Source organism: Anarhichas minor, unplaced genomic scaffold (genome assembly GCF_050575085.1).
Source record: "Anarhichas minor isolate MPS153535 unplaced genomic scaffold, ASM5057508v1 ptg000055l, whole genome shotgun sequence".
Lineage (NCBI taxonomy): Eukaryota > Metazoa > Chordata > Actinopteri > Perciformes > Anarhichadidae > Anarhichas > Anarhichas minor.
This window is the reverse complement of record NW_027466501.1, coordinates 5,941,031-5,953,196: the sequence shown is the minus strand read 5'-3', so window position 1 is coordinate 5,953,196 and position 12,166 is coordinate 5,941,031. Positions and strand designations below refer to the sequence as shown.

Sequence of the window (12,166 nt, the reverse complement as noted above, 5' to 3'; positions counted from 1 at the left end):
AATAAAGTGCACAAACGAACGGATGTCAGGACTATAAACAACGAACAGATGTCAGGACTATAAACAAGTGAGATATACAGAATATTGTGAGACGTGTGAACCTTTGAGTGTTTAGTGATGAAGACAGAGAGAGTGAGGCTGCTTTGTGTTCTGTTATGTAACAGCCTGTAGCCCCGCCTTCTTCCACTGGCCAATCTAATCCCTTCATCACTCTCCTCACTCTTCGCATGCAACGACCTTAACAGCCCTAACACACACACACACACACACACACACACACACACACAAAGGCCCTCGACTCAGCTGAGTGGGCGCCTTTAAGGGATCACCCTCCTCGCCCTGTTGGAGGGAGAGAGAGGGACTACAGCTTCCTATTGGGTGCCAGCCTGTATCACCACCGCCGTCATCATCATGTGTGACATGTGCAGGATCAGCAGGGGGGGAGAGAACAGCGTGCTGGATGTATGGCCAACCATTTCTACTGTGTTCTAATGCAATGCATTCACATTCAAATGAAATAAATATTAAGCTTGTGTGAAAGGTACAAATTAGTGCTGGGAAAGTTAACGCGTTCATTTCGCGTTAACGCATTCATTAATTAACGCCGACAATTATTTTATCGCGCGTTAACGCATTTTTTAAATTTATTATAAATTTTTTTTCTTCTTTTTTTTAATTGAAAGACAAGAGACAATCATATACATAACAACAAGAGGATGACAAGAACAGTGGGATAAAAGCCAGCAAACATCCTATAGTCAGTAATTTTAGTGCACCTATATGCTGACATTCACGGTAAACGCATTTAAACGGCACAGATCGGGAGCGAGCGAAGGACTTTGAAAGGTAGCGGAAAGATTAACGCGAGACAACATCCGGTTTCTTCAGACGAACATCCGGTTTTCAGAATAAGATGCCAACAAAGTATGAATTATATTCACATTAAGTATAAAACATGCTACCTGCATCTCGTGAACCAAATGTTATTGACCTTTTGCTCATATAGCAATACTTTTAAAATAAAAGTGCGCAATACACTACTTTTGAATTCATTATTGAACTTTGCCATAACAATGCGATTAATCGTGATTAATCGCAAAAAATCCATGCGATTAATCGCGATTAAATATTTGAATCGTTGCCCAGCACTAGTAAAAATGTAACATTTTGTTCCAAGACATATAAAGTGATGGAAGTGCTGACCACCACCGTCCAGATCTAATCATGTGATCTAATGTAGGTCACATTTTAGTAACGGTTCAGCCCCATGTTTCTGCACCACAGAGTGCAACACTGAGTAAATACAAATACAATGAGATTACAATTGTTTATTGTTCGGGTCCACTCAGATAAATAGACCTGTCCAGTTTACAGTGCCTATCAGAAGCTTCAGATGAAAGATTGAATCGTGTCTTATAACCGCAGAGGTGTGGACTTGAGTCACATGACTTGGACACTTCATTCCCAGCAAGTCAACTCTTAATATCTCAGATCACTTTGTTTGAACCATCCCGACAGCATCAGGCTGCAGGAGAGAAGCATGAAGAACTAACGTTTTGTGACCACTTAGAAAAATGTAAACAAAAAAACAGTTGTAGCAGACCAAACGCGTGGTTCCAAAATGTCAGACGGAAATGGATTTACATTTGACCAAGAGCGCATTATTACTGGTTTAGGTCTCAAAAAGCCAAACTTTAGGACTTGAGACCTGTCAGTGACTTGGTTCTTTAGAGCAAAGACCTGATGTTTACTTGAGACCTGAGAACTGATGACCTGTCTGGTGATGGGTAGAAACACCCAGATCCTTAATAAGCAATACCACCAATGTAGTCCTCAATTCAACATGTTCCTTCAGTGTCATCAGCAAAATAATGCACTTCAAGTATCAACAGTTCATTGTGCTATCAGTGTTATATTATATTATATATTTGAATACTTACTGGTCAGGATGGAACTAATCTATGTCAAATATGATTTATAAAATAGCTGTGGCTGATAGATAGATGTAGTGAAGTTATGGACGTAGACACTTCAGAGAATGAAGGGGACAGAGGAGGACAGCCTGGACTGAGCTCACTGACTGTAACAGCTGCATCATTGCTGCTGAGGAGAGGAAACTCCAAACAAAGGTCTAGAGACGGAGAGGACGTAATGATGTAAGCCATTCAATTCAAACCAACAGGCTTTGTTGGCATAGATGTTCAGGACAATGTTGTCAAAGTGTCAATAAGAAGAAAAATAACAAGAAAAGGTCTGACAGTTATCATCTATTCCCGTTTTCCATGGCGTGACGTAGACCGGCGCCATGCTCTGCACCCCTCTTCACACGTGAACCCATCGTGAACACAATGCCCCCCCTCCTCGCTGCAGCCCGTTCAGCTCCACTAGCCATCTCTCCATCTCTACCAGCCGCTAGACTCCAGACCGTCTCAGCACCGGACCACATAGCGGACCCCAGCCAGCAGAACTACTGTTAAAACGTGAGTACTGTGCGGATGTTCCGGGCGCAGTGATGCGCGCTGAACGCCTCGGCAGCAACGGATGCTCTCCGTTCAAATGCCGCTGCACGAGCTCATCTTGTATGAATGCGAAGTTAAAGAGAGAAACATTGTCTCAGTTTAAATTGAATTAAATGCTAATTTCATTCATGCTCTGCGCCAGTTTACATGATGAATAATGATTTTGAATTACGTGCGAAATTGTGCTGATTTCAGCCTGTGATACAGTTCATCCCACGTGCAGCTACCGAGGCTCATTAATCTGTGATGTAATCAGAAATGTTCGGCTGAGTTCACATTCCATCACTAACGTGATGAGGTGCATTCACCTCCACATCGGACTTGACTCCCCGCTGTGCACCTGCTCTGCCCTCACACAGGAAACCTCCTCCTAGTGGATCTGAACTCTCCAACTCTTATTCATCATGTTTTAAACTGAGTAGTCTCTCATCACTGTCACCAAAGCCAAGGAAGATGGAGGCTGAGGCCTGGTGGTTACATAACATCATAACAGAGAGGACCTAAACCACAGGCTGCCCCTCTAACGGCTGTGTTGGTGGGACACATGCACTGCTGTATGCAATGAAGCTGGTCAACCGTAACTGATTTTAGGAGGCTACAATGAGGCATGTAGTGATTCAGAAGCTCTATTGTCTCCTGAATAAGTGGACAGCCCCATAGAGCCACGAGTTGTGTCCTTTTCTGGACACCAACCAGCATGACAAGCAGGCTGTCCACATGAGCCCAAATCCTAATGTGTATATGAGCTCACAGGGCTTTGTGCTTTCTGCGTACCGATGATATTCTGATGTGTTATACAACAACTAGTATGATTTCCCTCTTATATTAAATAGGACTTCAGTCTTTTATGTTTCTAGAAGTTGATGAAAGTACTAGTTGAATTTGTACGCTGTGTCCCATTTTGTCCCACCATTTAAAGTGTTCACTTGTCCTGTATGACATGAAGTCTGCCTGTTGGTGTTGCCCATGTAGTGACAGCTGAACAGTGCACAATGAGATCAACTCAGTGAATTGATTTTAGTTCAGTTAGGACAGGCTTCATGTCTTTGGACTGTGGGAGGAAGCTGGAGAACCCAGAGGGAACCCAGAGGGAACCCACGCTGACACCGGGAGAACATGTAAACGTACTCCATATTCCACCATGGTGGTACTTTAACCCTCTGTATCATAATAGGACAAACATAGACAATGCTGCAGGGATGGATATGATACGGGTCATGGTAAAAAACACATGTATGTTCAGATTAGCATATCAGTGAACATGAAGATGATGATGACGGTGACAGTCCAGATGTCTCTCGTCCTGATGTCTCTCGTCATGACGTCTCTCTTCATGATGTCTCTCGTCCTGATGTCTCTCTTCATGATGTCTCTCCTCATGATGTCTCTCATGATATCTCTCCTCATGATGTCTCTCGTCATGATGTCTCTAATGATGTCTCTCCTCATGATGTCTCTCGTCATGATGTCTCTCGTCCTGATGTCTCTCATGATGTCTCTCCTCATGATGTCTCTCATGATGTCTCTCCTCCTGATGTCTCTCATGATGTCTCGTCCTGATGTCTCTCATGATGTCTCTCCTCATGATGTCTCGTCCTGATGTCTCTCCTCATGATGTCTCTCATGTTGTCTCTCCTCATGATGTCTCTCATGATGTCTCCTCCTGATGTCTCTCATGATGTCTCGTCCTGATGTCTCTCATGATGTCTCTCCTCATGATGTCTCTCATGATGTCTCCTCCTGATGTCTCTCATGATGTCTCGTCCTGATGTCTCTCCTCATGATGTCTCTCCTCATGATGTCTCTCATGATGTCTCTCCTCATGATGTCTCGTCCTGATGTCTCTCTTCATGATGTCTCTCGTCCTGATGTCTCTCTTCATGATGTCTTTCGTCATGATGTCTCTCCTCATGATGTCTCTCATGATGTCTCTCCTCATGATGTCTCTCCTCATGATGTCTCTCATCATGATGTCTCGTCCTGATGTCTCTCATGATGTCTCTCCTCATGATGTCTCTCGTCCTGATGTCTCTCATGATGTCTCTCCTCATGATGTCTCTCATGATGTCTCTCCTCATGATGTCTCTCATGTTGTCTCTCCTCATGATGTCTCTCATGATGTCTCCTCCTGATGTCTCTCATGATGTCTCGTCCTGATGTCTCTCATGATGTCTCTCCTCATGATGTCTCTCATGATGTCTCCTCCTGATGTCTCTCATGATGTCTCGTCCTGATGTCTCTCCTCATGATGTCTCTCCTCATGATGTCTCTCATGATGTCTCTCCTCATGATGTCTCGTCCTGATGTCTCTCTTCATGATGTCTCTCGTCCTGATGTCTCTCTTCATGATGTCTTTCGTCATGATGTCTCTCCTCATGATGTCTCTCATGATGTCTCTCCTCATGATGTCTCTCCTCATGATGTCTCTCATCATGATGTCTCGTCCTGATGTCTCTCATGATGTCTCTCCTCATGATGTCTCTCGTCCTGATGTCTCTCATGATGTCTCTCCTCATGATGTCTCTCATGATGTCTCTCGTCCTGATGTCTCTCATGATGTCTCTCCTCATGATGTCTCGTCCTGATGTCTCTCGTCATGATGTCTCTGGTCCTGAATGTGTGCATCTCTGACTGAAAGACAACATCTTCTGCCTCCATTTATCCATCCGCTACAATATGTTGGATTCATGTTAATGTGGATTTAAAGACATGTAAATTTGGGGAAAAAAAATAAAAAAATGAAGAATTGTCTAATCAACCAAAGATTTCCGACCCCCCTGCAGGACCCCCTAGGGGTTGCGGACCCCCTGTTGAAGACCTCTGCTATAGATCATTGTGTAACCATTAACTGATTCATTGGAGAATTGCTCCACAGATTCATGGCTGATGATGAAAATAATTGGTTGCAACCCTGCTGTTCACTCACATGTTCTATGCGTGTGCTGATGTAGTCAGCTCTATGTGCTTCCTCGTTGCTCCTGTGTCCTGTGTGTTAATACACTAACGTATTTGGGCACACTGCTGTGTATTGGAGGCTGTATATGAACCTAAAGGACTAGTTGAGACACATTGAAGCAGATTGTGACTGTGGGACCTGCTCACCAGGACATGTCTCCTCTGTGTCTCCCTACAGCTGTGATCATGTCCTCAGTGCTGCAGAAGCTCATCACCCCTCTGGCCAGCAGCCCTGCTGAGCCTCCCAGGAACAAGGTGACTGTGGTCGGGGTGGGCCAGGTGGGCATGGCCTGCGCCATCAGCATCCTGCTGCGGGTAAGACACAACAGCAGTGGGCGGCTGTGGCTCAGCGGGTGCAGCCGGTAGTCCCTGTCTGCATGTGGAAGTGTCCTAGAGAAAGACACTGAAACCCACACTGCTCCCCGGGAGCTTCACAGCAGCCCACTGCTCCTGCTGCTGAGCATGGGGTAGAGGCAGAGGTCACATTTCATGGATGTACCTGTAAATATATGAGTACCTGTAAATATATGAGTACCTGTAAATATATGAGTACCTGTAAATATACGAGTACCTGTAAATATACGAGTACCTGTAAATATATGAGTACCTGTAAATATACGAGTATAGTTTGTAGAGCGAATACAGAAATCTGATACATTGCCATATGTGTAAAATACATATCAAAATAGATGTCAGTGTATGTCTTTCAACAGTCATATACTGTGTACAAATACATTTCAAAATGTTTTTTTTAAACTGAATTCGATTTTTGATTAAATAAAGAATTAAATGCCATGAAAATATGAAGGGACCAGGTTTCCTCTGTGCCGGTGTAAGAATACCCTACATAATAAGATCAATCAGTATTATGTGAAACTAAAACGGCAGATGTCATTCCATTATGTGTGAGACATGGTGGTAAATCATATTGTTCGTACCTATATTATATCATTTATAGCTGTATTTTATAATAGTTGTACCTCGAGGGGAGGAGCATATGGTGTCACATATCTTACACACACATGTTTTTATGTCAGACAGACAGAGACAACTCAACAGCTATAATCATAATAATAATAAAAATATAGTAGCAGTGGATATAATATAATGATAACAATAATAACAATAATAATAGCAGAAATAATAACACAAATATGAGGATATAGGATGCTTAAGTATATGAAAAACATATTAGAACATATCGACCATAAGTAATGCGCGTGAATGTGAAAAACAGATATTGAATCAAAAACAGTATTTTCATATATGTTTACACATTTTGTCCATTATTTAATAAACACATAAGTATGTTCATATAGGATCGTGAGGAGAAACAGACTTCTGGATAGAAATAATGTGTATATATTTGTATATCTTTAATGATTTATTTCACTATATGTATGTATATATATATACTGTGTATATATATATATAGTGTATATATATATATATATATATACTGTATATATATATATATACTGTATATATATATATATAGTGTTAATAAAAACATTTGATTAGATTTGAGTGTAAGAGCTCATGTGTGGACATACGAAACTGAATCTCTGTGTTGAATAAAAATTCCAACATTGAAGTTATAAAAGCATCATCACATCTGAATTCTAATTGAAAGATGAAAACCCTGCAGACACACATGAGAGTATTCCATTGTGAAGTAGTGTCCGTCTCTCCTCCATAATGCCGCTGCTCTGGACAGGACCTGTGTGACGAGCTGGCTCTGGTGGATGTGATGGAGGATCGTCTGAAGGGAGAGATGATGGACCTGCAGCATGGCAGCCTCTTCCTCAAGACCTCCAAGATAGTGGCTGACAAAGGTCAGGACCGGCTGCACGCACACCAGAGAAAGGTCTCCAGACATCAAATGTTGTTTCCCTTTCTCTCCTCTTCCTCCAGACTACGCGGTCACAGCCAACTCTCGCCTGGTCGTGGTGACGGCCGGCGTTCGCCAGCAGGAGGGTGAGAGCCGCCTTAACCTGGTGCAGAGGAACGTCAACGTCTTCAAGGCCATTGTCCCCCAGATCGTCAAGTACAGCCCCAACTGCACTATCATCGTGGTCTCCAACCCTGGTGAGTATGAGAGAACACACATTATCATCAATAACTATAAATGCTATCAATAGCCACTGGTTGTAACACACCCTCCACAGTGGACGTGTTGACATATGTGACCTGGAAGCTTAGCGGTCTGCCCAATCACCGCGTCATCGGCAGCGGCACCAACCTGGACTCGGCCCGCTTCCGCTACCTGATGGCCGAACGCCTCGGCATCCACGCCAGCTCCTTCAACGGCTGGGTGCTGGGAGAGCATGGAGACACCAGCGGTGGGTACACTCTCCGTTACCACCATCAGGGCAGTGCCACTGAAAACCTGAATGTCACTTGACTTGAGAGTCACACACAGCGCCGTAATAACTGTTGTGCTGGTCTTTCAGTGCCGGTGTGGAGTGGAGCTAACGTGGCAGGAGTCAACCTGCAGAGCCTGAACCCTGATATTGGCACTGATGGTGATAAGGAGCAGTGGACGGCCACACACAAGGCTGTAGTGGACAGGTAGGGCTGTCTGTTTGACTGAGTGTGTGTGACAAACATCCAGTAGACTGGGCTCATTATGGAATACCAGTTCATTCAATGTTAGATAAATAAACGAGTCTTTGAAATACATCCTGTCATATATTAATGTATATGAGTCATTATCGTTAAATAGATCAATAAATTGGCGGTTAGTGAGAAGGTAGCTAGTTAGATCTATTTCTTGTGCTTTAGTGTGAATCTGTGAGAGAAACACTCATATGAATAGACGCACTTTAAACCTTTTTCTTTCTTTCTTTATTGAATTATAACGACTCATTTATATTTACATTTATTTATTTCCTCATTTATTCATATATTTATTTCATAACCATATTTGTCATTTAATAATGAATGAGATGGCATACCATAGATAGATATTTACTTGGAGCCAAAGGCCTGATGTCACTTCCTGTTTAGCATCTGTGACACCACTGACAGAAGACGATCCACTTCCTCTCCGTAAGAAGAAGCATGGCCGTCCTGTAGGTCACTTTGCTTCCTCACATGAGTCCAGTCTGTCCGTCTCCGCGCTCAGCCTCCTGCTGCTGTATGGAGCCTAAACTGCAGATTAAGTGGGCTGATAGCTGCTATCGTCTGTGTCATTATTAAACAGGTCTGTCAGTGGGAGTGCTTCTGTTCTCTGAGGCCATTACAGTGTTAGTTGGAGTGGCCCCAGGGGGCCCGTGTTACTCACTACATTAAGCCATTCATTGTACATCCAACAGCAATCAGCTTAAACCACCTTTTACCTCCAGAGCCTATGATGGCATAATACATTGATTATTCAACAACCTGATATTAACCTTTGGTAACTGATGCTAAATATGCTGATAAATGACACAATGATGTCATTTCTTGCATTGCAGAACAGGCTTATGAGAATATATTAAATTACATATATCTTTGATGATATAATGGGAAGCTTTATTTGTGCACGTGTCACATCACTGTGAAATGGATTTCACATCTCTTGGGGTCAGGTGTTACAGGGTCAGGGTCAGATCATAGAGTTGCAATGGTGTTCTGGGTGGTTGCTGGTAAATATATGTAGATATATGTGAATTATTGTGAACACACGCTGTCCACACGCTGTATGGATGTGAAGAGTCCTGTGGCTGTTTGTGTCGCAGCGCCTACGAGGTGATCAAGCTGAAGGGCTACACTAACTGGGCCATCGGTCTGAGCGTGGCAGACCTGACTGAGAGCATCGTAAAGAACATGAGCCGGGTCCATCCGGTCTCCACCATGGTCAAGGTCTGACACACACACACACACACACACACACACACACACACACACACACACACACACACACACACACACACACACACACAGACTCTCTACAGTGCCGCAGGGAAACAATGAGCTACCAGCCACCACTGACCTGCTGTTTGTAGTAAGTTGGTATTACCCACAATGCACATTTTAAGTAATGATGCCTCGATTTTCAAATCATTTCAGCTGATGTTGTGCCTTTGTGGTGCTTCATTTGCAATTAATGTTTAAACAATGAATATGGGGTTTTCAGGACCCCAGGGCCTGGATGGTAATCTAGTCTTACACACAAGCCATAGCCTAAATAAAGTTGTTCTTCTTATCAAGGCCAAGGTCACATGGTTCTTTTTTGGACTTCTATCAAACGATCACAACCTTCATCGGTGCTTCTCTGCCATTTCTACTCATAGGCTGAACAACTGAATCCCTCTTCGCTCATTTAATAGATAAGATAGTCATGAATATTACTGCTAACTGATCAGGATCAAAGTCACACTTGACTTCCGTAGTATGATTAGTCTATATGTTTATGTTTATATTTATGTTTATATTTATGTTTATGTTTATATTTACATTTATATTTATGTTTGTATTTATATTTACATTTATATTTATATTTACATTGATATTAATATTTATAGTTATATTTACATTGATATTCATATTTATATTTATATTTACATTTATATTTATATTTATATTTATATTTACATTTACATTTATATTCATATTCATATTTATGTTTATATTTATGTTTATATTTATATTTACATTGATATTCATATTTATGTATATGTTCTGTATACTTCAGGGCTAATCACGTCCTGAGACTGATATCCATCTTCTCATTTCACTCAGAAAATAAAAGCTAATAAGTACTAAGTTATAATAATGTAATAAGTATTTCCCAAAACATTAAACCATTCAGTTAATACTATCTCTGTAACCCTTGTGCATCACGTAATGGCTCTTTTATTTCCATTTATTGTTTCATCATTTTGTCTATGTTAATGCAGATGTCATACATTTTGGCATTTGACATTTTCTGTATTTTTGAAGTTGCACCTCAGCTGCTATAATGAGTCTATAATAAACGGTGCAGCTAAAATACAGACACTCAGATCCTTAAGGACACAAATGTCCACAGAAACCCAATAAAAGCACAAAGTTTGTTTCAGTGTAGATCCAGTCACACATGCTCCTCTCCTGGCATCCACTCTGTCGCTGCTCTTATGTGTTTGATGCAGATTACTCCCATCTCCCCGAGCATTTAGTACACACGACATAATGCAATGTTTCATTCAAAACACTGGCATTATGAAAGAAAAGGGTTCAAATTATGAATATTTGGTAGTTATGAACATTTAACTCAGTGAAAGTAGAAAATAATATGAATATGTCATTTTATGGCACATTTTGAGATGGACATTTTCGTCCTCTGAGGACATGAGCACAACCTTTTTAGAGAGAGGCACAAGGATGCATATATACTGAGTGTGTGTGTTCCTCTACGCCTCCTCCCCTCACTCTGTGTGTGTGTGTGTGTGTGTGTGTGTGTTCTCTACGCCTCCTCCCCTCACTCTGTGTGTGTGTGTGTTCTCTACGCCTCCTCCCCTCACTCTGTGTCTGTGTGTGTGTGTGTTCTCTACGCCTCCTCCCCTCACTCTGTGTGTGTGTGTGTGTGTGTTCTCTACGCCTCCTCCCCTCACTCTGTGTGTGTGTGTGTGTCTCAGGACATGTTTGGTATTGGTGAGGAGGTCTTCCTGTCTCTGCCCTGCGTGCTGAACAGCACCGGCGTGAGCAGCGTGGTCAACATGACCCTGACGGACGGCGAGGTGGGCCAGCTGAGGAAGAGCGCCGACACGCTGTGGGGCATCCAGAAGGACCTCAAGGACATCTGAACACACCCACGATGCCTGTCGACACGCACACACCCCTTTTATAACGTCCCCCTCTTCACATTGAACCGCTGGCATTTTGAAGGAGAACACCAGTCTTTCAAAGATTGTGTGGGTGAGAATTTCAGTTTTGCATACGTCATCCAGCCTGATATGATTTCATATCAGCGCTGCATTATGTCACCATTATATCACCGTTAGGTCTGAGGAAGACGGCTGTGCTCCTTTAAAAGGGAAACAGAATGTCTCCCACCAGTGATAGGCTGATGTTGTGTGTTACTGTGTTTGTGTTAAGAGATGTGAGGTGACCTGTGTTACTGTACTCTATCAGCTGTTTGGACCAGCATCAAGCACAAGCCCTGTCCTCCTCCTCCACTCGCTGTGTGAGTCCTTCCTTTAGTTCCCTGCAGTGAAGCACTCAGACAAAGACCCCACAAATCCAAGACGGCGCTGTTTCCCTCCTTCGTCTACAAGTGTTAGTCTGCAGCAAACACTCAGTGTGAAGTCAGTGTTAGCAGAGGGAGATGAGCGTCCAGCTCCACATGTTTCTGTCAGTGTTGTGTGTTGTGTTGTGTGTAACTTAATAAAGTTGAACCTGGTGAAGGCTCGTGTGTGTTTGTGTGTGGTTTATTCTGTTAATGAGGATACTAATCATTTCATTGTGAAGAACACACCACTGCACAAAGAAGGACTCACTTTAGAGAGGCAGATTTATTCATTTCATTGCATCAATTAGATAATAATGTTTGTACCGCATACTATTTCTAAAAGATTAGGTGGTTCCATATTTCTTAACTGCCAATAACATTTTCAATGTTCAGCAGGTTTTATTATATTAGAAACACAACATTTCTATTACAGTCTGTCACCTATAGGAGCATCTAAGACAATCATCTGTTCAACATGAAGACTTCCTTCTGTATGAGG

At 42.4% G+C, this 12,166-nt stretch overlaps 1 protein-coding gene across 2 annotated transcripts; it reads left to right on the top strand.

The window, feature by feature from the left end:
* Positions 1 to 5,660: 5,660 nt before the first annotated feature.
* Positions 5,661 to 11,242, top strand: ldhba (lactate dehydrogenase Ba). Of its 2 annotated transcripts, XM_076076067.1 has the most exons (7): positions 5,661 to 5,789; positions 7,192 to 7,309; positions 7,389 to 7,562; positions 7,643 to 7,816; positions 7,928 to 8,045; positions 9,197 to 9,320; positions 11,075 to 11,242. In XM_076076067.1, the coding sequence occupies exons 1-7, from the start codon at positions 5,661 to 5,663 to the stop codon at positions 11,240 to 11,242; spliced, it is 1,005 nt and encodes a 334-aa protein (XP_075932182.1). The 2 variants fall into 2 exon arrangements, with proteins under 2 accessions (XP_075932182.1, XP_075932183.1); XM_076076068.1 differs by lacking the exon at positions 7,389 to 7,562.
* Positions 11,243 to 12,166: the final 924 nt, after the last annotated feature.